The 25,310-nt window shown below is 38.1% G+C and overlaps 1 protein-coding gene and 1 non-coding gene across 4 annotated transcripts; one reads left to right on the plus strand and one right to left on the minus strand.

Annotated features, from left to right (window-relative positions):
- Positions 1-25,310, plus strand: LOC137936311 (probable NOT transcription complex subunit VIP2). Of its 3 annotated transcripts, none has more exons than XM_068780896.1 (15): positions 1-94; positions 1,275-1,424; positions 4,272-4,377; positions 5,008-5,186; positions 9,973-10,018; positions 10,317-10,538; positions 14,911-15,120; positions 15,226-15,327; positions 16,394-16,485; positions 22,996-23,199; positions 23,438-23,875; positions 23,959-24,011; positions 24,111-24,152; positions 24,870-25,014; positions 25,097-25,310. In XM_068780896.1, the coding sequence occupies exons 2-15, from the start codon at positions 1,407-1,409 to the stop codon at positions 25,148-25,150; spliced, it is 1,911 nt and encodes a 636-aa protein (XP_068636997.1). In that variant the 5' UTR covers positions 1-94; positions 1,275-1,406; the 3' UTR covers positions 25,151-25,310. The 3 variants fall into 3 exon arrangements, with proteins under 3 accessions (XP_068636997.1, XP_068636999.1, XP_068636998.1); XM_068780898.1 differs by having other exon boundaries at positions 10,350-10,538; XM_068780897.1 differs by lacking the exon at positions 1-94 and adding an exon at positions 130-220.
- On the minus strand, positions 4,300-4,377 carry LOC137937895 (small nucleolar RNA snoR35). Its single transcript, XR_011109683.1, has one exon. It is a non-coding gene; the product is annotated as a small nucleolar RNA snoR35 (small nucleolar RNA).

Consider the following 25,310-nt stretch of genomic DNA (forward strand, 5'->3'; position numbering starts at 1 on the left):
GCTGTCTCACAGTTGCACTCGTGAAATTGCATAAACATTACTGCTCGATGCTTGATCTGACTGCCTTCTATTTCTTTTCTTCCATGGCGCACGGGTAGGTTACTTTTCTTGCTGTACATGGTGCTCCTATTTATTTTTCTTTTCAGTTATTGGGATGAGTTCACTTTTCCCGCTATTTGATCTGATTGCCTTCTTTTTTTCTTTCTTCCATGGCGCATGGGTAGGTTACTTTTCTTGCTGTCCCTGGTGCTCCTGTTTATTTTTCTTTTCAATTATCAGGATGAGTTCGCTTTTCTCGCGACTTAGATAGGTCTTTTAATCGTTTATCTGTTCACATATTCTGTTTATTTTTGGTGGATCTATCGATGTTATCGATTTGGTTTACGTGGATCTTTTTTATAGGTTTATAATCGTAACGGGATTTCATTACTAGGGTTTGACCTTGGTTCACTCGAAAGTGTTTCTTTATTTATCGGCTTGAACTGGTTTACCTTTTCAAAGGGAGGGATTGAATACGTGATGATTTGTGAGGCCAATAGGTGAGTCCAAAATCTTTGTTTAGAGAGGCCAATAGGTGAGTCCAGACTTTCAGTGCAAATGGGGAGGAGAAAGATCCTGGTTACAATCCGTAGTCATCCTAGAAGTATATATCTAAGATGCTATATTTTATGTATCACTATTCTTGCTCTATAATTATTATCGAGGTCACCAACCAATTTTCAAGAAAAAGAAAAAATGATTGTGTTCTTCCTGTATACGGACATCCTTGTTTACTAGTTTCTACATTCCTTGCCCTACTAGAATTTTTTTTTTTTTATGAAATGCACTAGATAGTTTTTTCTGTGTCTTTTTTCCCTTAGATTTCTCTTCCTTTTTTTTTCCCTTGTTCTTTTTGTTCTTTGCTTCTTTCTTTTCTAAAATGATTTATGTTTCTCACCGTGTTAGGGAAATTGTATTTTCACAGTGCTTTTCAACTCTTAAAACCTTCATGCTCGTAATTTTTCAAAATTTCTTACTAGTTAACATTTTTATCTATTGTTATTTGTGTAACAATCCTGGTTTGCATTTGTTTGCTACATAAATCTGCATCTGCCTGGTTTAATTTAGCACATGCATAGATTTAGTGATGCGTTTTGTTTCTATGGATGGATAAGCAAGTGTTGTTTTTGTGCTTTACTTTGTGTGTTCTTTATATATTATCTTAATGAAGCTTAGGAGAATTTTAACCTTGCTTTCTGTGTCTCTTACTTGATTCAACTTCTTCATTTTTTCAGATCATGGTGAGGTGAAACTGCTTTACTACCAAATCTGAAGGATCTGATCAACTGACTGTTCTTTCTACCTGTAATATCTTTTGGCAAGACATAATCTAGAAGGATTGGAGTTCTTTATAGACCCTTCTGGCCATGTCTGGGCTGCTTAATGTATGCCCCTTTTCTTGTGACCTTTCAATGATATAGTTAGTATTCTGTTTAGAGAGTTCTCTTGTTAATTTTTTTACTAACAAAGTTATCTATAATATTGTCGCACATGTTAGCTGAATGCAATCATGTCTTTGAATTAGTTATTTGCATAAATTGGAGGTTACTTGACTTAATTCTTGCATTTATTGCTTGGACATGCCTGTGCTATGCGCATCTAATGTGTCACATAGTTATCTATTATGTTATAGTTTAAGAAGAACTGGTGTTTGCTGCCTTTACATAGTAAAAAAAAGACCTTCTGCATAAATATCAGGGGTTAAAGCACCATTAATTTTCCAATTAGAAGAATTTGTTAATTTATTTTTTAAGGGAGTGTTGATGCCTGTACTTCTTTCACCCCTTCCGTCTCCCCAACCAATTGTGTGCATACATATGCCAAACAGGCCCTCATATTTCTATTATGCCCTGAAGCATCTAATTTGTCTTATATGAATAAAATCCTGGTCCCAAAAGCCTTGAACTGAAACCTACTCCCAATTTTTTTTTGAAAAGTTACTCCCCAAATTTTATTTCTACTAATTCCTGCAGCACTTGCCTCCACATAAAGAAACTCAATGATCCAAGTGATGCAGTTACCATTCTCACTTGACTACTGGCAGGAGGCTTTGGTTATGTTTTGAAAAACTACTTAAATGTGGAACAGCAATGGAAATTGGTTTTGGTAGACTCAGGGAGAGTTAAGATGGAAATAGGAACATCACACTGGCAGATGGTTCCATGCTAGCACTTACATTAAGGAAGGTAGCAAATTAACCAAAATCAGCACAAAGAACATTACATGATACCTACAAAACATTACCTGAAACCCAAAAACGTTCCTGGTTGTTTCACTCCATTTTTGTAGGGCCGGAAAGACTTTGAAATATTTTCAGAAAAAGGAGCTGTTGTATGACTTAGATTACCCTTGGAAAACCAGTTTGATGGGAATTTTGATTTAGGGAAAAAAAAATTAGAGAAAGGGAATATGTCAATTTACTAGTTGGAGCTGTTGTTCTAGTTTAGCTTGTACTCTGGAGTCTAAACACTTCTACCACCAAAGAGTTTTATTTTGTAACTATGGGTTACTTCTGTGATTTAAGCACATCAGTGAATATATCATGTGATTATGTGCTGTTGTGGCCCCCCTTTCCTTTTCTGTCTGGGCTGTTGTCGTTAGCTACTCTCTATGGTTCTGTTGGTCTCTTTCTGAGCTTGGGAGAATTCTTTTGAAACTTGTTATTGTTGCTGTTTTTTGGCATCTTTGGAAGGAAAGGAATGGCCACATTTTGAACAGTATCTCTTATTTCATGGGGGCATCATTCAGGGAATTTTCTGTGACATTCTTCGATGGATCAAAAGTGCTCAAAACTCTTTCCCCTTGTCTGAACTCCATTACTAGGAAATATTGGAGGACTATTTCCAATTTCAGTCCCCATCACAGTCCCTTCCATTCCCCGTAGATTCCTCTTGAAGTGGGATGGCTCAAACCTAACTTTGATGGTAGCACAAATTCAATTGAATGTTGATGGAAGTGCTTGTGGCAGCCCTGGGCTTACTGGGTTCAGGGCACCTTTTGTCATCACAAGGGCAAAACTATCCTTTCCTATGCTGGACTGCTCAGACAGGCTGGCTTCCTTGCTGCTGAGACTCATGCCTTACTACATGGAATTTGCATTGCTTAGAAGACTTTGTTCTCCTCCTAGTTGTCGATGGAGATTCTTTATTGTAATTAGCTGGTGCAAAATGGCTAAAGGCCCCATGGAGATTGCTGCCCAAATGAACCGAAGTCTCTGAGCATGTGTGTGCCTATTTATTACTTGGTCTCACACCTCTAGGTCAGGTAATGCATCTGCTGTCAGTCTTGCTAGAGAGGGAACGTCTCTTCATGAAATGGTTATTCAATGTGATTGAGTTGTTATTTCATTGTAATTTTCATTTTTATTTTCCTCGTAATCTCTGTGGGCCCTTCCTGGCTCTGTTGGGGTTGCCCTATGCATGCTTTTCTCTTAATAATTTTTTTTGAAATATTCTCTTAATAAAATTTGAGGCACACTTTTAAAAAAAGCAATCATTTACCTGCTGGTGTTGGAGTAATCCGTAACCATGATGCAGTTGGTCTTCTTTTCTATTTAGGGCCAATTGGCTGGTTTGATCCCACAGTAGCATAAATTAGAGCCCTCCTCAATGGGATTAAAGTTTTTCTATAGCACTTCTTCAGGGCCTTTTGATTGTTTTAGGTGACTCGGCTAGTGTGATCAGTTGGCTGACGGGTAACTCTTAGCCTTTGGGGAGACCAGAGCAGTTTTATGAAGAAACCATGGACTCTTGTTACTCTTAGTGGTCTCCTAGAAGCATATTTTTAAGGGCATCTAGTATTGTTGATTCTTTGGCAAAGGAAGGTATCTCCTGTCAACTTTTTGTTGTGGACGGATCCCTCCCTCCCTCTTACTTTTCTTTGTGTGTGGATATTTGTATTTTTCCTGAAAACACGGAGAAGATTTGCATTAAGGAATGTACTGGAAGGTCCAATTGGGTAAACATTTATAAGAGTCGTAAGCTAGTTTACTTCACATTTGACCCCATCATAATTTGAAGATACATATAAACATACCTCTTTAACTTTGAAGCCATGTTAGCTGTACATTTATTTAGCTCAAATGGTTTTTTTTCTTTTTCTTTTTTGCCTTAACAAAATCATGAATGAGTATTCTGAATCACATTTGTTTTGATTTCCCAAAACCTAGATGCCATGTTTTTTTTTTTCTCTTCTTTCAAGGTCATGCTGAACTGTAACTCCTTTGGTTGTAGTCAACACTTAATGGGTCAACTTCGAATCTTTTAGACTCCTCAGGCCGGCCCTTTGGAGCTTCATTTTCTGCTCAATCAGCAACTACCCCAGTTTTTCATCATTCAGGTAAGGCAATTATGATTTTTTATTTTCTAAAGGTTTCTTTTTTCAAGTCAAAGACTCAGTGGGTAAGTTCAGTTCTTTCCCAAAATGAGGAAAAATGATGGTATCTAAAGAGTAGGGTTAAGCTATTAAAAAAGAAAAAAAAAGAGAGCAGGGTTATAATCACAAATTCTTATGGTGTAAATTAAATTTTCAAGAAAGAAATACACTCTAAATAGCAATATAAATATTGTTACTTTAATAGTGAAAATATTTGATGCAATATCATGGCATTTGTTGTTTCTGAAGAGATGGTCTTACAATGAGACATTGGAGGAGAAGAATTGCCATTGAAAAAGAAAATACTACGTTGGGGCTTTTATTATTTATGTATTTTTTTTAAAGAAGGCAGTATTTTGCTCTCTTCCAAAGTTTCTTTTAACACCTTTAACCCTACTATTGAAGAAGCTCCAATGAACAAGCTTAAATCTTAATCCTCTTAAATAAATTGAAAGTGGAAAACCCTGCTCTGGAAGAAAAAACTATTTTTCCATCTGTAAGAAAAACTATTTATCCTTTTCTTTTGGAATGTTGATTTTTTCCTATTACATCATGTAATATATATACTGCCTTTTCTTTTGTGTCAATTAATAGGAACCTTACAAGGGTTGCATAACATTCATGGGAGCTTCACTGTTCCAAACTTGCTTGCCTCTCTTTCATCACGAAACTCAGCAATGGGAGGCATGCCTTCAAGTGCAGTCCAGCAGCCTGCTGGAAACCTTTCTGGTGGGCGATTTGCATCAAATAATATTCCTGTAGCCCTCTCTCAAGTAAGTTGTTGTCCAAGTTTTTTTCTTTTCTTTTTTGTTCCTTTTGTAAAGCAAATGAGATTTTTACTAAGCAAGAGAGAAAATACATAAGAGTGTCCCCCAACAGGAAGGACAGACATAAAGGACACAGACAATTTAAGAGAACCAGAAGAAAATACAACAAATTTGAAAACATCAGCATCTGAATCCAACTTTTACTGATGAATAACATTTTCCAAGTGGGAGGATCCCTATCTAGCAACACTATTCATAGCTGTTTAAGTGGGGAAGGGCATTTTTGTAAGGTCTCAGATTGAGAACAAAGTGAGGCTCAATAGAGCCAAGGATCCAGGTTATGACCCTAGCATCCTTGACTTTCCACTTGGACAAAGCCTCGGCCTCTCGAGGTGCGGGGTCACTCCCATCTAAATGTCCCCATAACTCTTTTCCCATAACAAATAAACGAAATTGAAATTCCCAGGCAGTATAATTTTTACCCGTGAAACGAATCTAACCTTTCAGATGACATGATAAAATCCAAACGGCAACTACAAAATCCAACGAAAATCTAACGAAGCCACTACCTCTCTGCCAATGGTAACCGAAAATGGAAAATTATGTGCTCTTCAAAAACACCAAACCAAGCTGTCAGCACTGCCTTAATTTATCATTACCATTTATGTCACTAAATTAAAGTGAAATTAAAATGAGAATGTTTCTGTGTACCCACCAACTCTTCTGGATAACCAGCAGCTGGAAAGTTATGCCAATATCCAGCACCTTGAACCGAAAGCAGCAAAATCCTAAAACGTTTCACGGAAAGGCGAACTCTGCAACTCAGGACCCAGGAAACAACAAACTGAAGCTTGGAACAACAAGCTAGGCCACTGGCAAGCGCAAACCCAACCCAGCAATTTCACTTCAAAACCAGACGCACTTTGCCCTAGCTGGAGGCTTCAAATCCGTCGAGTACCTGCAGCAAGTCGCCCCGACCGGACAAAAAACAAATGTCTGAGATCCAATGAAGCCCCAACCTCTCTGCCAACGGAACCCCAAAAGAATGTAAAACCCACGGAAACCTCTTTGGACGGAAATCCAAACACTGAAATCCAACGAAGCCCCAATGAACTCAGACAAAGCCAAGAACGTGCACCGAAAGCATCGAAAATGTCGAAGACTATGAACCCCGCTTTGATACCATGTCAAAATATTGGAAAATCTATATTACACAGCGGGGAAGCTCGAGGAGAGACGGAGGCTCGATCGTTCACTCGATCCCTGTTCCGTCCCGAGCAGCTTGGGAAATAAAGCCCTGTAAGTGATAAGCAATAGAAAATTACAAAAATGCCCTTCCCCACTTAAACGGCTATGAATTCATACGATAACATATTAGCCATTTTATTAGCCGATCTTGGAGTGTGAGATAAAAAAATGCTGAGACTAGTCAAATATTTCCTCCATTTGAGGAAGCAGCCACCACTTTCCTCAGCTATGTTTTGCACCCACTAATCACGGATGATGAGTCTCTGTCAACAGTCAGGGGGATGCTGAACCACTCACTACTGATGCAGATATCATGAAGGAGAGTGGTTTTCAGCGTAGTGAGAATCAGCTAAGCCTAGAGGTCCTGCATATGAGGGGGTTCATCTTGCATTCATGATCATGGGATCCCGTAGTCAGCAGATCGGAGAGTTACTATGTGCATTGCTATCAAAGTTGAGCTCTTGTGTTTCCTCAGTGGAAGTAGGCCATGGATATGAAGATGGAGGCATTGCTTGAAAAGGGAACCTAGACATTATGTGATCCACCTGCTGATGTTGTCATTGTAGGTTGTCGTTGGGTGTATATTTTGAAATATACAGATGATTGGGTGGGTAAGGAATATACCCAAATATATTATGCAGATGTTTCTGAAACGTTTTCACCTGTAGCTTGATTGACATTGTTTGCACTTTGATTTCAGTAGTTATTACTAAGAGCTGGCTCTCGTTTCAATTGGACATAAAAAATGCCTTTTTGTATGGGGATTTGGAAGAAGAAGTGTATTGGAGCAATCTCCTGAGTATGTTGCTGAGGGGCAGAGAGGGACAATGTGTTGGTTGTACAAGGCCATTTATGGCCTCAACCAAAACCCTAAAGCATGGTTTGATAAGTTTAGTGGAGTGATTATGTTTTTGGACATTACTAGAAGGCACTGTGACTATTCATTATTTGTTTTGCAGAAGTTGTATGGAGTTCTGGTGTTAATTGTGTATGTGGATGACTTAGTGTTGTTAAGAAGTGATACAATGGGCATCGAAGAGGTACAAGCATATTTTGTCAAACATTTTCAAACCAAAGACTTGGGATCCCTTAAATGCTTTTTAGGAATAGAAGTGGCAAGAAGTAAAATAAGAGTCTTCTTAACACAAAGAAAGTATGTCAAGGATATGCCATGAGTATATGGTTTGTTGGGAGCAAGACTTTTTTTGTTTTTGAAATTGGAGTAGCGCCCAAGGAAGTGAATCATAATCTTCATGATGATGATAGTGCTGAACTCAAAAGATAAGACCGTGTATGGAAGGTTATTTGGTAAGCTTATTTATACCACAAGTACCTGACTTGACATCTCAACAGTAGTTAGTCAATTCATGGAGCATCCAAGGAAGATGCACTTATGGCAGCGCATAGAATAGTGAGATATTTGAAGGGTGCATTGAGTAAAGGTTTATCATATAAATTACACGGTCATTTGTGGATTGGGGGCCATTCGGATGCTGATTATGCAACATCCAAGTTGGATAGAAAGTCTACCTCCAGATTATTGCGTATTTGTTGGAGGGAAGTTGATTAGTTGGAAGAGCAACAAACAAAGTGTTATAGTCCATTCTAATGCAGGAGCAGAATGCCAAGCAATGCCCCATATAGTTGGTGAAATTCTGTGGGTAAGGTTAGTGTTGCTAGAGTTTTTTTTGCCAAGGGTGCTATGGCAATGTATTGTGATTACCAAGCTTCTATTTTTCATTGCTAGTAATCTAGTATTTAATGAAAGAACCAAACATGTTGAGGTCAATTGTCATTTCATTCATGATGTTTTGATGAGAGGTGCAGTAGTCACTCTATATGTTAGTTCTGTTGATCAGGTTGGTGACATTTTACTAAGGCTCTAGGCAAGCATGAGTTTGAGAATTTTTGTAACAAGCTGAGGCTTCTAGATATATATGCTCTATCTTGAGGGAGAGTGTTAAAATATATGAAGAACGATATTTTGGTCATTTCACACTTGTCAGATTGTCCCTCTAAGTTAGCTGTAAGCTCGTATGTGTATAGAAGATATGTGTTTCAATTTTCTTGATTTTGAGATGTATTAGGAAGTTATAGAGATTTAAATGTAGAGGGGTATCAATATGCTGCTTGTCATATTTCACTTAAGTGACTATAAAATAGGAGAGAGGTCAAGTCCTCTCGCTAATGAGTGCTGGTAATTAGCTGCACTCTTCATTCATCTTCTGTGCTGTCTTATCTCTCTCTTCTCCTTTCTCTTTCTTCTCCTTTCTCCTTTATCCTTCTTCTCAATTTTCTACTTCTACAGACAACAACTATTAACTCTTGCTTTTTAGGCGGTGTTCCCTGCTGTATCTTATTTTCTTGCTTCTATTATCCCAATAGCAGGTTCCCTGCTGTATCTTATTTTCTTGCTTCTATTATCTCAATAGCAGGTAGGAGCATAATTAGCTGCTGTCAGCACTTTGTTTTATTTGCTGGTTGTTGGTTCTTCTGGTTTCCTGGTTTAGTGTTCTAAAATTTGGTTATAGATGCTTAGTTTGCGATGCTACTAAGCTTGTTATCTGGTGGATGTTATTAGCTGTTAGTCCTGTTTCAACCATGTAATCTCGAGTTTAAGTCAAGCTAGTCAATCTTTCTCTTGGTAGGCCTAACATATGTGTATAGGGAGAGTCATGTCTTTACAAATGTATTTTTTTTTTTTTTTTTTTTTGATAAGGGGAGGAAAATACAAACCTAGCTTTGGGGGCCTGACTCCACAACAAACTGTTGGAGAGAAATACCCTCTTTAGCCTGAGAATCTGCCAGGTGATTAGCAGAGCGCAGAATGTGGTTCCATTTACAGTTTAAACAAGAAAATAAATTACAAATTTCATTGAACATATCCCAATGACTCCACAGGGGTTGACCATGGTTAGCACACCAATTGATGACCACTTTTGAATCGCCTTCAATAAAAAGGGGACTAGAGAGGTGGCTAGAGAAGATTTTGAGCCCGTGCAAAAGACTAGAAAGTTCTGCAATAATAGAATCTGAGTTGCCAAGGGGACCTGCATATGCGAAGAGGAGATTGCCATTTCCATTGTGGATAACACCACCGAAACCAGCTGGACCAAGGCAGCCAAGAGCACTTCTATCAAAATTGAGTTTTGTGTACCTAGGTGGAGGGGGGGACCCATGTAGCCATAGTAGGGGGGCGAGAGGGTAGAGACATCCCAGCAATAGACTGCCAGTTTCCTCTGAAGTTCGAATCACTGAATTTTTTGAATTATTTTCTGTTTAACTTGAGGAAGCCTACAATTTTCTCATTATGCACTAATTATTTCTTGCAAGTGGAAACTGGCAAACGCCAACATTGGTACTTTATTTTTTTGTTGAAGGTTTTACTTCTGGTGTGGGCCAAACTCCATGATGTGATAGTATTTATTTGTTTACTAGCACTTTGTTTTTCTTGTATATTTTTTACTATTAAAAATGTTTTTTAATTCCCTTAAATAAAAACTTCATCATTTTTGTTTTTTGTTTTGCTTTCTTATTGCTACAGATATCTCATGGCAGCTCTCACGGACATTCTGGGGTTGCAAATAGAGGTATAAACTTTGTTTGTAGTCTGGCACTTGATTATATGGAGCAAGTGGAGGAGGTGGCAGGGAGTTCTGATGGAATGAGATTCTGACACTTTGAGGTTGGAATGCCATTCTAATCATTAGACAAATAGTTAGTATTGGTGGTCAACTTTTTTCTAAGCACTTCACGCCAGTTGGATAAATGTGAGAGTTATTCTGAATTTAATTTCTCACATCTTGTCAAAGTGCACAACTTCCTCTGCCACCCCCACGCTTACTCGCCAAAGTGTTGTATTTTTTCTTAGCTGGAATGCTGTTCCAGGGTTGGGTGTATCTCCAATATTGGGGAATGCAGGACCTCGAATGACGAGTTCTGTGGGAAGCATTGTTGGTGGAGGTGGCAATGTCGGGAGGAACTTAAACTCTGGAGGTGGTTTTTCAATGCCAGGACTTGCTTCACGTGTAAATATGTCTGCTAATAATGGCTCAGGAAATATTACTGTTCAGGGACCTGGTAGACTAATGAGTGGTGTGCTTCAACAAGGTAATTGGTCCTATTCTGCATGGTTGTCATAGTGATCATCTTAATAGAGTTTGTATTGAGGTCATAATATTTTCTGATTGTACTTATTTGATATGATGCAAAATGCATTGGTCATAACTTATAGACGTTTCACTCCATGGAACACGTATCAGGTGATATGCTTTTGTATTTTTCTTTTTGTTGGGGTGGTGGGGGGAGGGAGGAGATGATACACCCGATATAATGTCTCTCTTACGGTAATATTCATACTAGTATGCTCAGATGTTATGTAATGCCAATGTCTCAGACATATTGGTTTTTTTGACAACCTGATATGTTCTGGAAATTCAAAAATGTCTACTCCTGCTTTACTCTATAATGTATGTTGTACAGGAGTAACTAAGATGTATAAAGAAAGAAGTGGATGTGGTAGCACTGGCATTTTAAGTTAGAAATGGAGTTTTTCAAATCCTATGGTTAAAATTTTCTGATGAAATTTTGCAAAGATTGTAATGTTGAACACTGGTTTTGAAGGAATGAATCAACTAGAAGCTTATGGTTTCACTTTTCTTTCTCTTGCCTTCTCTTTATTACTGTGCATTCATTTATTTCTTTGTATATTGAGGGTTACTTGGTCAAATCATTTAATGAGCATTTTAATAAAACTTGGTACATGGAAATAGGTTTTTTATGATGAATTTTATTAATATTTTTTGGAAGAATTTTATTAATATCGAGAAGAGGTACTAGTAAGAAAATCAAGAAGAGATACAAGAAACAAATGGGGAAGAAGAGAAAAAGGGAACTTCACTAGGCAAGGCACAAACAGTATTGGATCGAACAAAAAGCTATACAACCTCATATTAAGAAAATGAAATAGTAAGACCTGACAATCAGGCCAAAAGGGAGGATAATATTGACAAAGATGAAATCACATGAAAGACTTGTAGTAGTTGAAAAAAGGAGGAAGAATATGAGGAAAAAAGAGAATAACAGAGTTCAATCAAGATAAGAGTCATGCACCTCTATTCCCCGTCTCTTTCTAATATGTAGTAAAAGAGTAGAAACATACACTGAAACCATAATTTCTGAACTAAAAAGAAAGCGCCTGTAAGTAATCCAGCTAATTACCCTTGACCTTTATAACATGGTAAAACTGCATTCTCCCTCATGTTGGAACATAAAATATTTAGTTGGCCCAATTTATTTCAACATACAATAGCGTTTAACTAGATTTAGCTTTTTGTTTTTGTTTTTTCTTTTTGGAACTCAAAGCGAAACTAAGTGTTGGTAAAATATCTCTGTCCTGATCCTCAGATGAAGCACATTGAGTGGTGATCTTTGTAGACATCCTAAGATCCTATAAAGTAATACCTCCTAAATGTATGCTCATCAACTTGTTGTGAGATTTCATTTTCGTAGCTGTAATTGAAAACCAAACTCTACACACTCAGGTTTGGGACTGAAGCTCAAAGTTTCGCTGATTCTTGGAACTACATGCTCAGTTCTGCTAATCCAGTTGCAGATTCTCTTGCTAAAGAGGGTGCCAGCCATCGGGCAGTCTGCTTCTTTAGTTTTTTGGTTGTACTATTTTGGGGGGTTAATCATTTTCTTAAATTTTTTATCTCTGTCCCTGTGTTAATAAAATCAATGTAAAAAAAACTTCTACAACCAAACTTGCTGTTTACTGAATATTCAAAATAAAAATAAAAATCACTGTTTGCTCTTCCACGTGATTAGAGATTCTGGATTAAGAGTTATGTGAGTTCGGCTTCCTAATCTCTCAACCTTAATGGCTTTGTATGCGGATATTTCAAAAGAACAAGGGGGATTAGACAGGGAGACCTGCTCTCCTCGCCTCTTTTCAACATTTTAGCGGAATTCCTCTCCTCTATGTTTTACTCGACAATGAATCTTGGGCGGGTCCCCCCTACCAGCCCCCATCAGGCTTTTAATATCCCCATTCTTTAATATGCGGATGATACCATCATTTTTGGGATCGGTAATATGGAAGGCGCTAGAAGGATTAAAGCTGTCTTGGGACTATTTGAACTAGCCTCGTTGCAGAAAGTTAATTGGGGGAAAACTTCCCTCATGGGTTTCAACGTCAGCCCTAAGTTACTAGAAGAGCTGGCGAACATCTTCGGATGTAAAACCTCTAGCATCCCATCAACCTACCTTGGTCTCCCCCTCTTCAATGGCCGCATAAACCAAAGTCTTTGAAACCCTGTGATGGAAAAATTGGAGACCCATCTAGCAATTAGAAGAGCCGATTTCTATGCAAAGCAGGTAGACTCATTCTCCTGAAGTCTTGTATTGCAGGCATCCCTAATTATGCTTTGTCTTTTATGTTGTGCCCCGTCTCGGTTTGTAATGCCATGGATAAGTTAAAAAGAAGATTTCTATGGTGAGGATCGAGTGATACTTTTAAGTACCATTTGGTCAAATGAGAGGAAGTTTGTTTGCCAAAAAATATGGGAGGTTTAGGGATTCGGAAATCGAAGGATATGAATCAAGCTATGCTCTTAAAATGGATTTGGAAGTTCAACAATGTTTCTTCAAATCTTTGGAAGGAAATTGTATCTGTTAAACTTGGCTGTCCTTCTCCTTGGTGGACTTCTGAAGGCAATCGAAGATGTTTATCTACAATTTGGAGATCATTATATTTACTTATTCCCAAAATTTCTTTAGCCATCAAATTCTATGTTGATAATGACAGATCTTTAAAGTTTTGGGAGGATTGGTGGACGGGACAGGAGCCTTTACAGTCAGCATTCAGGAACCTTTTCCTCCTATCTTTGTGAAGGGAGATATTGGTTTTAGATGCTTTTGAGGGAGATGGTTTGAACTTGCACCTAGAAGGGGTCTCTCTGATATTGAGGCTTTGGAGGCGAGTAGGTTGTTGGAATGTATGCAATCCTTTAGATTGAGGCCTTTAGATGTTGACAAGATGATTTGGTGGCCTGATAAAAGCAGATATTTTTTCGTGCCCTCAGCTTACAGTTTTATCAATGGTTGGCAATTAAATCAAAGGGATCATGAGATTTTCTTTTCATGGCGTCTTTATGCCCCGCCAAAGATAAAATTCTTCATATGGAGCGCTTACCTAGAAAAGATACTCACGGCAGATGTGCTTAGAAGAAGAGGACACCCAGCTATTGATCCTCTTTGCCCTCTCTACAACTCTGAGGTCGAAACAGCCAATCACATCTTGCTCCAATGCTCTTTCTCGTGGACTGTGTCGACTTTCATCCTCTGTAAGACTGGGTTGCAATTCTGTATGCCAACTGATCTGATTTCTTTTAGCAAGATGCTCTTCGGTTATCCCCTTCTTGGGCTTAGAAAGCTTATGATATCCGCTTGCACTGGTTTCATTACGTGGGGGTTTTGGAATGAGTGTAACCACAGGCGTTTTGATGCTAGAAGAGATTCCGCGGTAAGGGTCGTTGATCGTGTGTCGGGCTAGATCTCAACGTGGCTTCCTACTAAGAAGCCTTTCTCCTCCTCTGCTGGTTCATCTATCAACGATAATTGGAGTAATATTGCAAAGATGCGGTATGGAACCAAAATCCCAGTCATGCAGGAATGGACCCCCCCCAGAGCATGGTTTCCGTAAGTAAAATTTTGATGGTTCTTCTCTTGGCAATCCTGGAATTGCTGGCTTTGGGAGTGTTATCTTGGATTCTTACGGCAATCAGTGCCTGTCGTATGTTGGTCCGTTAGGCATTGTTTACTCAACGACGGCTGAGTTCCAAGGTCTTTTGAATGGGCTCCGCATTTTCAGAGACAATTATAGTGGTCCTCTTCACATTGAAGGGGACTCAAAGGTGGTAATTGGTTGGTGTGAATATGCATCCTTCCCCCTGTGATGCCATTGGGATTCTGTTCGGGAAATTCTTGAAATTGCCTCTCAATTTTCTTGTATTTGGTCTCACATTCCGAGATCTGCTAACTTGGTAGCAGATGTGCTTGCCAAGTTGGGAGCATCCTTTCAATCTCTTGTTGTCAGGGATATGCTCCTGAGTTCTTTGTAATTCTTTGTTAATATGTACATCCTTTTCCAAAAAAAAAAAAAAAAAACGTGACTAGATCTCCACCAACTTTAAAAAAGCCCTGAGTTTGACAATATATCAATGAGATTCCCTATAGTCAATATCAGAAAGTTAAACCTTTTCTAGGTTTGCCTTTTTTAATATTTTAAAATCCTGTAACTAATCTGACTAAATTATACCTGACATGTAAACCACTTAATAGATCTCTAGTACTTGACACATAAAAAATGGAGAAAAAAATTAATCAGCATGGGAAAAAGATATCAAAACATGTCTTCTTCATGAGGGAGGTATATGAGCATGCTTGTCTGATGGGAGCTGATATTCTTGGTATTTTGCAGCACCACAGATTCTTTCAGTGCTTGGAAATTCATATTCATCATCAGGAGGACCACTGTCACAAAGCCAGGTCCAAGCAGCGAATAATTCATTGAATTCCATGGGAATACTGAATGATGTGAATTCCAGTGATAATTCTCCTTTTGACATCAATGATTTTCCCCAGTTGACTGGACGCCCTAGTTCAGCTGGAGGGCCACAAGGACAATTAGGTCAGCTCGAAACCAGTAATTACATTTTTTCGTTTCATGAAAAAAGTGTTTCATTATGCCGTGCGCTTCACACTTTATATGTTGCCATGCCTAACTGGTTTGTAGGTTCTCTGCGAAAGCAAAGTGTTGGTGTTAGTTCTATAGTCCAGCAGAGCCAAGAATTCAGCATCCAAAATGAGGATTTTCCAGCTTTGCCTGGGTTTAAAGGTGATTTTGTCTTGTCTCCTTTTCTTTTTCTTTTTATTTTTGTGTATTATTTCGTATTGGTAGATGATGAAACACTTTACACAGTGCTGTTACACATTACCTGGCATTTATGCTGGGATTTGTTCTTCTTGGATTACTTTTTTTTTTAAATGGTTATTGGATTGTGGATAGTAGAAACACTCTAATATTCACTTGCTGTTGTTGGGTGGATGCATATTGGTCTTAATTAATTTTTCTAGCTGCATTTGTCTTACTTCACCTGCTGCATGTTAGCAAGGTAGAATTTTTTGTCATTTTGGTATGAGATTGCTTTATAGAAAAAGAACATATACATTTGAGATTCAGTTAAGATATCTCTGAACGAGATTGATTTATTTGCCAAGGTGAAGAAACCATGAAGAAGTTTGTAGGATTGACTATGGAGGCATTTCTTTCTTGTTTGCTCTTATTTGCATGTTGAACGTGCAACCTTTGCACTTTGCCCATTGTTATTGGTTTTGTGATGATAATATTGAAAGAAAAAAAGGAAAATATTATTTGGAGATAGTTTAGGGTTTAGGGATTTGGCCAAACTTCTTCCAGAAATATTTAAAACCTGCCTAACACATTCATATTCTATGTTAACATAATTTTCTTTCCAGCTTTACTCGTGTAGTAACTAACTTGAGATGCTTCCATCCTATGGCATGGGGGTCTTTCCTTAAACTGTTTCGAGGGATTATATTAGCAGTTTTATCTATGAATCATCTTAGTTGAACACCCTATTCTCCGAATCTTACCCTAATTTCTGTGACCTTATATTCATGTTATGCCTTAGTGGTAACTAATTGTTTATCTATAGTTTTTTGTTTATTATTGGGATTCTATTAGCAGTTAGATCTATTGAGTTATCTTAGTAATTGGTTTTATAGTCTGAACTCTTAGTGCACCTGTTTGTTAGACATAACCATGTGTGTTGATGCAGTTATATATATCTAAACTCTCGTTGTAAGATATCTCTTCACTTTTTTTATTCTGGATGGATGAGAATAATCAATTTTTTTTCACTTATGTATTTCTTTTCCAGGTGGTAGTACTGATTTTTCAATGGATATGCATCAGAAGGATCAACATATTCACGACAATACTGTGCCTATGATGCAGTCGCAGCATTTCCCTGTGAGTTTTGCTTCACTTGCTGCTTAGGATTATTTTCATTTTGAAGTTTTTAAGAATATCAATTAAATCTAGCAGAACAGCCGGTGCTAAGCAAGCACGAGCCTGCTCAGTTAACATAAAACTTCTTGGTGGCTAAAAGGTCCCACCATGTTGTGGCTATAGATTTTGCTTTATGTCTCAGGAAAAGCTGTCTGAGAGTAAGAGTAGTAGTGGAGGATGGTCTCACATTAATTTCGGCTGGGAAAGATTCTATCATTTATGAGTCAAGAAAACTTTTCAACAAGTAGATTCTCTTGGAAACCATCAGTTAAGAATGATTTCTTCTTACACTTAAAATTTGTAGGATACGGTCATTGAATATGATTGTACTCTTACAAGTTGTCCAAATGAGGTCTAGAATCCACTGATGGTCAGGGACAATATTCTTCGATCCAAAAGTCCATAGAATTTTCTAGCTTAGATATATTGAGGGGTTTGGGTGGAGCCTTGTATGCTCATGCTGATGTCTTGCTGATGCCAATTTTACTCTGAATCAGTTGTCTACTGGAGTCTCCTGTTTCTGTTCGGTCAAGAGGTACAGATTGCCCCTTCTTGAGATTCTTAGGGGTCTATCTCCACCTATAAGATAACATTGTTTTGTTTAAATGTTGAGTATATATGCACACACCTTTCTTATAACCTATGTGACCATTGAACCAAAGGCCTGATTCACACCTATAAAATAACATGAGGTCCAAAATATTTCCAAAATATTTCTAGCACAATAGATGTTCTGCCGCTGGGGTCTAAATTCAGATTCCTCACTTTAAACACTTATTCCCCGTTGGAAATTGTGAAGGATTTAGATTTAAGTATCTTTGTTTAGTGAGTTTCAGTATCCCACCCCAGAAGTGCTGAGAGGTCCTGATTCAAATATCCTTTCTAATAAAGTGAGATCTTGTTATCTCACTTTAGGATAGTTGAGGGGTCCAAACTCACACATCCTTCTTGTAAAGTGATTTCCGCTTGATGGTTCACCTCAGAAATGCTGAATTAAAAATTAGCCCTTAGAAGTGTGTATGGGCAATGTAGTAACTTTGTCTTTTTCACTTAATAAAAGAGATGAAGAGATGGGGAAGATAAGTACAAACAAAAAAAAGATTTATGATACTCATTCTCAAAAAAAAAAAAAAAAAGAGATGAGGGGGTCGAGCACGACCCTCAACAAGAGTCTTCTCAAAGCTCTCTCCCCTCAAACTCTTCTCTTCTCTTCTCTCCTTCAATTTCTTTCTCTATACTCTCTAATTTTCCTTTTTTTTTTTTAAAGTAGCTCTTATTTTCCTTTTGACAATAGGAATAGGAAGAAGTTTAAGTAATCCTGCATTTGTAGAAGATCCTTTTATTGTCTGATGTACACGACACGTTTGAAAATAGTATCCAATATCCCAATCTAGAATAGGTTAGAAAAATCTTTCACGAATCAATGCTATGTTCTTATCTTACCGAAGTGTCTTGCTTTGTGAGCTTCTTGTAAGATAAGTTGTTGAAGTGAAGTGTTGGGAATACATAAACAATTCCCTTTGAATAAGTATACATCCACCTCAAGATAACTACATTTTTACTATTGTGTACTTATTCTAGGATCTTTTTAAAATGATCATCTTCTGCAAGTTGCTGTTGAGTTATCTCAAATCCAAGAACATCAGTTCTCACAGAATATAGAAGCACATACCTTCTACTCAATGCATCAACAACCTTGTTTGGCAAACCTTATTTACGCTTAAGAAAAATAGTGAGTTCTTGAAGAAAGTTCATCCATTTGGCTTGTCTTGGATTCAGCTTTTGTTGCCCATTGAAGTGCTTTAGTGCCTCTTGGTAAGAGTACAACACGAGCTCCTTGGGTATCCAATAGTGCCTCCACAGCATCAAAGTCTTTGTATTGGCATAAAACTCAAAAGCAATAGTGCCTCCCAAACATCAAAAGTCTCCATAATGGCATAAAACACAAGTAGTAATGCCTCCAAAACATCAAAGCCGTTGAATAGCATAACACTAAGATAATAGGTAGGATAGCTATGTGTAACTCCACTCAGCACTAGAAAAGCCCATGGGTGTTGACTTTTGATTGAGGACAACCCTTGTTCCTACCTTAAACGCATCACAAACTAAATTTAAACATCAGTTTAAAATCTGGTAGGGCTAAGCAAGGTGACTAGTAAGCAGTGCCTCGATAGCATCAGAGGCTTCTTGAGCTTGTGGATTCCATTCAAAAGAACCTTCCTTCATCAAATCAGAAATAGGAGCTATGATGGTGCTGAAATTTTGACAAATCTCTGATAAAAACTCGCTATACTATAGAAGAACCTTACCTCTCACACACAAGAAGGTGCTGGCTACTCTGCTTGAATTTTGGCAGGATCTGGCTTGATATTCTCTTTTGAAACTTCATAACCCAAAAAAATGATGCTTGATGTAGCTAAGCTGCACTTTATAAGGTCAGCATATAGTTTGCCTTATTTAAAGTCTCTAAAACCTCTTTGAGATGCTGCAAGCTTGTGGATAAGTATTATGCACCTAGCCAATACTACCCAAAAGACCGGCCTGTTAGGAGTGGAAGATATAGGTACATAACCCAGGATCATAACATCACACCACGCTCGTGAGAGCCGACGTCCACGGTGGCCCACTTGCGATAGCCTACTCGAGCGACAACCCACTCTAGCGATGGCCCGTTGGTGCTAGAACACACTCAGGTCGCCCCTTCCGCTTAGCGGTTGCCCAATGGTGCGGGAACACACTCTGGTCGCCACTCCCGCTAGGTCACCCCCTCCGTGCGGTCGCCCCCTCCCCAAGCTCTCCTTCCGGGATTCAAAATCGCGACATAGCGCTAGCTCTGATACCAAATGTTATACACTTAGCCAATACTACCCAAAAGACCGGCCTGTTAGGAGCGGAAGACATAGGTACATAACCAAAGTCATGACTATAATTGAAATATTATCAGAATAAACTACCACAAACCTGCTTATGAATGACTATAAATCAAAATAAAAAATTCATTACTCTTGAGGGGCATTTGTGAGTCCAAAAGGCATCACAAGCTATTCATATTGTCTCTCTCTTGTTTGAGTTTTTATTTGATGGTAGCCACTTCTGATATCAATCTTAGAGAATATTGCGACTTTATTGAGTTGATTTAACATGTCTTCAATTTTTGGTATAGGAAATCTGTACTTTGATCTTATTAATGGCTTTACAACCAATGCACATTCTCTATGTTCCATCCTTCTTGGCACCAATATGCGTTCAAATACTGTTGACTGATGATCTTTACTAACCGCTTTCTGATTCAGATAGGACAGATACGACTAAGAATCTGAAGAAGTAATGCAATTGAGCACACTTACGTCCATTAGCTAAAGGAGAAGATAGTCGATCCTATATCCGATGAGTCATAACAAGGGTCTTGCTAAGGCACCTCTTTCCTAAGGGTTGGAAGTGCAGAAATTAACCTACACAAGCAAATCCAGAACAGGTAATCGGTAAGAGCAAGTGGAAAATGGGAGACATGTTGGAATTCATTAGAGTGTAGATCTAAGAGAAACTCATCTTGGAATTCATCTAGAACTCATTGGACATGTTTAGGAATAGTTGAAATCTCCATTTTATAGAGTGATGCTTGGTAGAGATGAGAGGAAAAACTACTTTACTAGTTTTCATTTCTTGCTCAAAATCTGCCAAATGAAGACATGCTATAGACTTGACTTGGTTTGGTATGGAGTCTAGTGTATTTTGTCAGCGAAAGAGTAAGCTTTTGCCCATCAACAAGGAAAGCATACATATTCTTGTCCCCATTATGTGTAGATTTTTGGTCAAATCCAAGGACTTCCAAGTTGGAGATGACATGCATCCATGGAGACAACATCACACCAAATAATCTTGGTGTACCTATCTCCAATTGTTAAAATAACTAATCGTCTTCAAGACACTTGCACTTCATTAGCATAATTGAGCCATTCTTAGTTTGTAGGGATGTGAGTGGACTTTTGTCTTCAAGTTTAGTTTAGAGACCACATTTTGTGAAATCACATTCTCACAACTACCTGAATCAATAATAACTTTTGTTCTATGATCTCCTAGAGAACATGTAATTGGAAAGATGTTACGCCTCAGCCAAACTTTTTTCTGTTTAGGAGTATAAAAGACCCTTCTATTCACCAAACTAGTGCCATTATCCCAAGCATCAACTATTTCAGTTTCTTCTTCTAGATTTTCATCTTATTTTTCTTCGTTCTCCTCGTCATTAATAGTCAACAGTGTTACCCTTTCTGAACTCCCATCTTCATGGACTAGTGCTTTCATTTTGAGGATTTGAAATTTACAGAACCAGATTTGCCACATTGGTGGCAGGTAATGTTTGGCTTAAGTTGGGTGGGTTTTGAGATAGAATTTTGGATGGTTGGTCTATTGGATAGTGAGGAGTTGGTTGCTGGATTTTAGGTTTCTATAAGGTAAAGGTGTATTAAATGTTCAGGTAATTTTTGGGTGAAAGATTTTGGATTGATATCTAGTCCTTAGGTATTTTTTTCAGTCAGATCTTCTACATTGGGATGTGCTGTGTCAACCAGTCTCCACTAGATAATATGCTGTCTCCACAGTGCAGAGGCCAACTATTTCAAGTTAAATCACCATTTGTATTTTCTTCCTCATGAAGCCAGCCACTTTGCAAATACAATGGGAAACATGTGAATCAGAAATGACAGAAATTGTGAACACCAAAACATACAAGGAGGAATTACAGATTAAGAAAGAAGGAGAAAAACCCTCTTTCAAGTCACATACTCCAGGTTAAGAGCTCACCAACTGATGTGTGTTGAAAATGCTAGAAATTATGAACCAAAACATACAAGGAGGAATTACAGGTGAAAATAGAAGCAGAAAAGCATTTTATGAAGTGCACAAACTCCAGGTCAAAAGCTCATCAACTGATTACTTGCCTGTGTAAATAGACGGAATTACAAACCTTGTCCTTGGGACATCTTGCCCTCCAACTTGCTGTCATGAGACAGGAAACCAGTGACAAAATTTTCAAAGTAAGAAAAAAGCAGAAATGCAGAAATAGACAGATAATCTTAGATAGTAAAATGAAGAACTTTGCTGATGCATTGGGCATGATTAATGACGAACTGTAACCATGATTAAGAATAGAACTTATTGAAAGGAGCAACTCGCAAGCAATATTCCTAAATGAATATACTATGATGGAATTATGAGAGGGGATTGATTTCACAGTGTTAAAGAGCAGTTATAAGAGAAATAAAACAAACCTGGTGAAAATGGCATTCATACAGGAAATTTGCCTCTCCAACTTGCACTCCTGAGACAGGAAACCAGTGACTGGTGTTGAAATAATGGATTCATCAAGTCATCAGTTTTTTTTTTTTTGAAATGTAGTCATCAGTCTTAAACTGGTGAAATTTTAAGGGCTTGAAACAGAAAAAAAAAGATTGGTGCAAAGAAAGGGGAATCACTTGCAACATCCAGAAAAAAATTGCCTTTTAAGAAGAATCCAGGATTTGGGTCAGGCAGGAGTGAAGTCGCTTACAAAATGGAGTGTATTGTCAAGGACTTCTTGAGAGAAGACTATGAAAATATAATTACTCAAGAAATAGTTTATGGGAAACGGTGAGCTGGGTCTAATTGGTTAAAGGAAGGAGATGAGTACACTAAATTCTTCCACATGATTGCCCCAGTACACCATAGAGGAAATGAAATTTTCTTTGTTACTATAGATTGGAAAAGAGGAAATAAAAAATTATTTCATTGCCTGTTTCGCTGTACTTGATACCCAGGATGCGTCCCAACAGATTCACATCAGCATACATAAAGGTTTAATGTTCCAATTGAAGTGGCCGAAATTATATAGGCACCTTTCAGACTTGAGGAAGTTGAGATGGTTATAAATTTTTTACCAAATGATAAAGCAACAAGGTTAGATGGCTTCATCTCTGAATTTAACGAGATTGGTCACACATCCGTAAAGAATGACATTGTCAGTTGATACACTCCAGGAATTTTGCAAAAGAGGTATAAAAGCAAGGAGCAGTGACAGCAATTTTTCGCCTTCAATATTTAAAAGCTTAACAATGGCTATTTCACTTCAATAGTTATCTAGTTTAACTTGCCAATGGGCAAATTCTTATTTCCCTCCATTTCTCCTTATGTTGGGAGTACCCATATAATTTCGTCCTCTACATTGCTTGTGCAAACGTTTTATTTTACTAACACAGAGAATGGATAAAGCTCTACCTTGTGATCCTTCCTATCCTTCTAAGTTGTAGGTTTCTTATTTGACATTGTTCCCAATGTTAGCATCTGTTCATGTCATGCATGGGTAGCAACTGTAGCATCCCTAACTGGAATTTTTTTGTGTGAAAATATGAGTAACATGTCACAAGTACTTGATCTATCGTAATTTTTAAATTGGAGCCTCTGGTTTATAAATGCATATACCTGTTGTTAAATGGGCAGATGGCTAGATCCATTGGTTTCAGTCTAGGAGGGACTTACCCATCTCACCGTCAGCAGCAGCAACAACAGCAACAACAACAGCAACATACTCCTTCAGTCAGTGGTACTGGCAATGCTTCCTTTTCACCTGTAAACAGCCAGGATCATATGCAATTGCATGGTTCTGATTTATTCCCATCTTCCCATGGTGCCTATCATTCACAGGTAAAGTCCTTCAATGACTTTTGTTGAATTTTGCCATCTGTTACTGTCAAGGAAATAAATATTTTATCATTTCCATGTTGGGTGCTGCGGTAGTGGTTTGCTGCTTCTGTCATTTGTAATTTGACTTTCTTTTTTACAAAATTTTTATATAGAATCTGCATCCTTAGGGTGCTAAAAATCTTCAACTTACGTTTTTCTTTTATTGTTCTGTCCTGTTGTTATCACCATCGAGGTTCAGACTGGAGGACCTAATGTTGGCCTGAGACCTCTGAATTCTCCCAGTTCAGTGTCTGGAATTGGATCTTATGACCAACTTATTCAGCAGTATCAACACCATCAGAATCAGCCCCAGTTCCGGTTGCAACAGCAGATGTCAGCTGCTGCTAGCCAGTCATACAGGGACCAAAGTCTGAAGTCTTTCCAGGGGACAGCCACTCAAGCCGTTTCTCCTGATAGATTTGGTCTGCTAGGGTTATTGGGTGTTATAAAAATGAGTGATCCTGATCTCACGTCACTTGCTTTGGGCATTGATTTGACAACTCTTGGGTTGAATTTGAACTCTACTGACAACCTTCATAAGACATTTGGATCTCCTTGGTCTGATGGACCTGCTAAAGGGGACCTTGAGTATGTCGTGCCGGAGTGTTATTATGCTAAACAACCACCTGCACTGCATGTATGGATCTCTCTCTCACTGTTTGTATTTAATAACTTCTATTTTTTTTCTAACTAATGATCTTACTTCATTCAAATCTGCAGCAAGGGTATTTTTCCAAATTCCTGTTGGAGACGTTATTTTACATCTTTTACAGGTTTACTTTTTTGTTATTGTTGGTATTTATTTATTCTGCATTATGTTGTTCTCTTCTGGGCGACTGATCCTGTTGAACATGTGCTTGTTTCATCCGCAGCATGCCAAAAGATGAAGCACAGTTGTATGCTGCCAGCGAACTGTACTGTCTCTCTCTCTCTCTCTCTCTCTGTCTCTCTTTTCTGTGTGTGTGTGTTTAGTAGACACCATTATACATGCTCACAGAACCAAGATACTGCTGCACTGAAATGTTTATGGTGGTTTCTGGTGAATAAGACCACTGGAGTTCTTAGTCTGGACTAATTTACTCTTCTTGGGTATTGTCACATGGGAGTCAAGTTACTTTCTTAAGTAACAGGAATTTTTTCTATACAGAGATGCATTTTATTGGTCATCAATGATACTGCTTTTAAAAATTTAAAATCACTGTCAAGATGTGCACTCTAGAGTTTTTGCTCTGGATTGGATAACTTCCATGGGCATAGTTTAAATTTGCATCTTAGGAGAGGAAAATCGTATTCATCTGACACATTGAATTCAAGAAAAAAGTCTATGGTCCTCAACTGGTTCTCACATGGTGTGGGCGGGAAGCATTAGGGATTGCTGTTCTTGGATAGATATTCTGCATTTCATGCAGAAAGTGTGGATACTGGTCATTACCTTCTAGATATTAAATCAGCATGGTTCCTTTTCTCATGAGAACATATAGAGCTAACTTGAATCATATACTATTATATTTCTTCCATATGTTTTTTGTTTAAAAATAACCATTCTCGAACTTGTATAGTAATAAATTCATGTCAGTTGTATCATAAGTAATTATTGTAACACAAACTTATAAGTGCCATTAAATTTGCAGATATGCACGGGGATGGTTCTACCACAGGGAGCTTCGATTATGGTTTACTAGAGTTGCAAATACAGAGCCTCTGGTGAAGACAAATTCATATGAGAGGGGATCCTACCATTGTTTTGATCCCAACACATGGGACACAATTCTTAAGGTCTGCGGAGTTCTTACCATTTGGCTTCTTGTCTGAAGCTCTGATTGAAGTTATTAAACTCTGAAGTGTCATTTTCTTGCAGGATAATTTTGTGGTCCATTACGAACATTTGGAGAAGAGACCGGCAGTTCCTTAACTTGAGTGGAGCGCTTGTTCCGATACAGTTCTTTAGCGTAATACTTCTCCCGTACCTGCTGTACCTATACAATTGACATGTTTTATTGTTTTAGCTTTAGATCCTTAATGGGCTACTGTTAAGTAGGAACCATATAAATCAAAATCAAATTCCTCCCCAA

The sequence above is a fragment of the Aristolochia californica genome, unplaced genomic scaffold (assembly GCF_029961685.1).
Source record: "Aristolochia californica isolate CCGP_79_NKW_82.1479 unplaced genomic scaffold, dmAriCali1.0.hap1 SCAF_7, whole genome shotgun sequence".
NCBI lineage: Eukaryota > Viridiplantae > Streptophyta > Magnoliopsida > Piperales > Aristolochiaceae > Aristolochia > Aristolochia californica.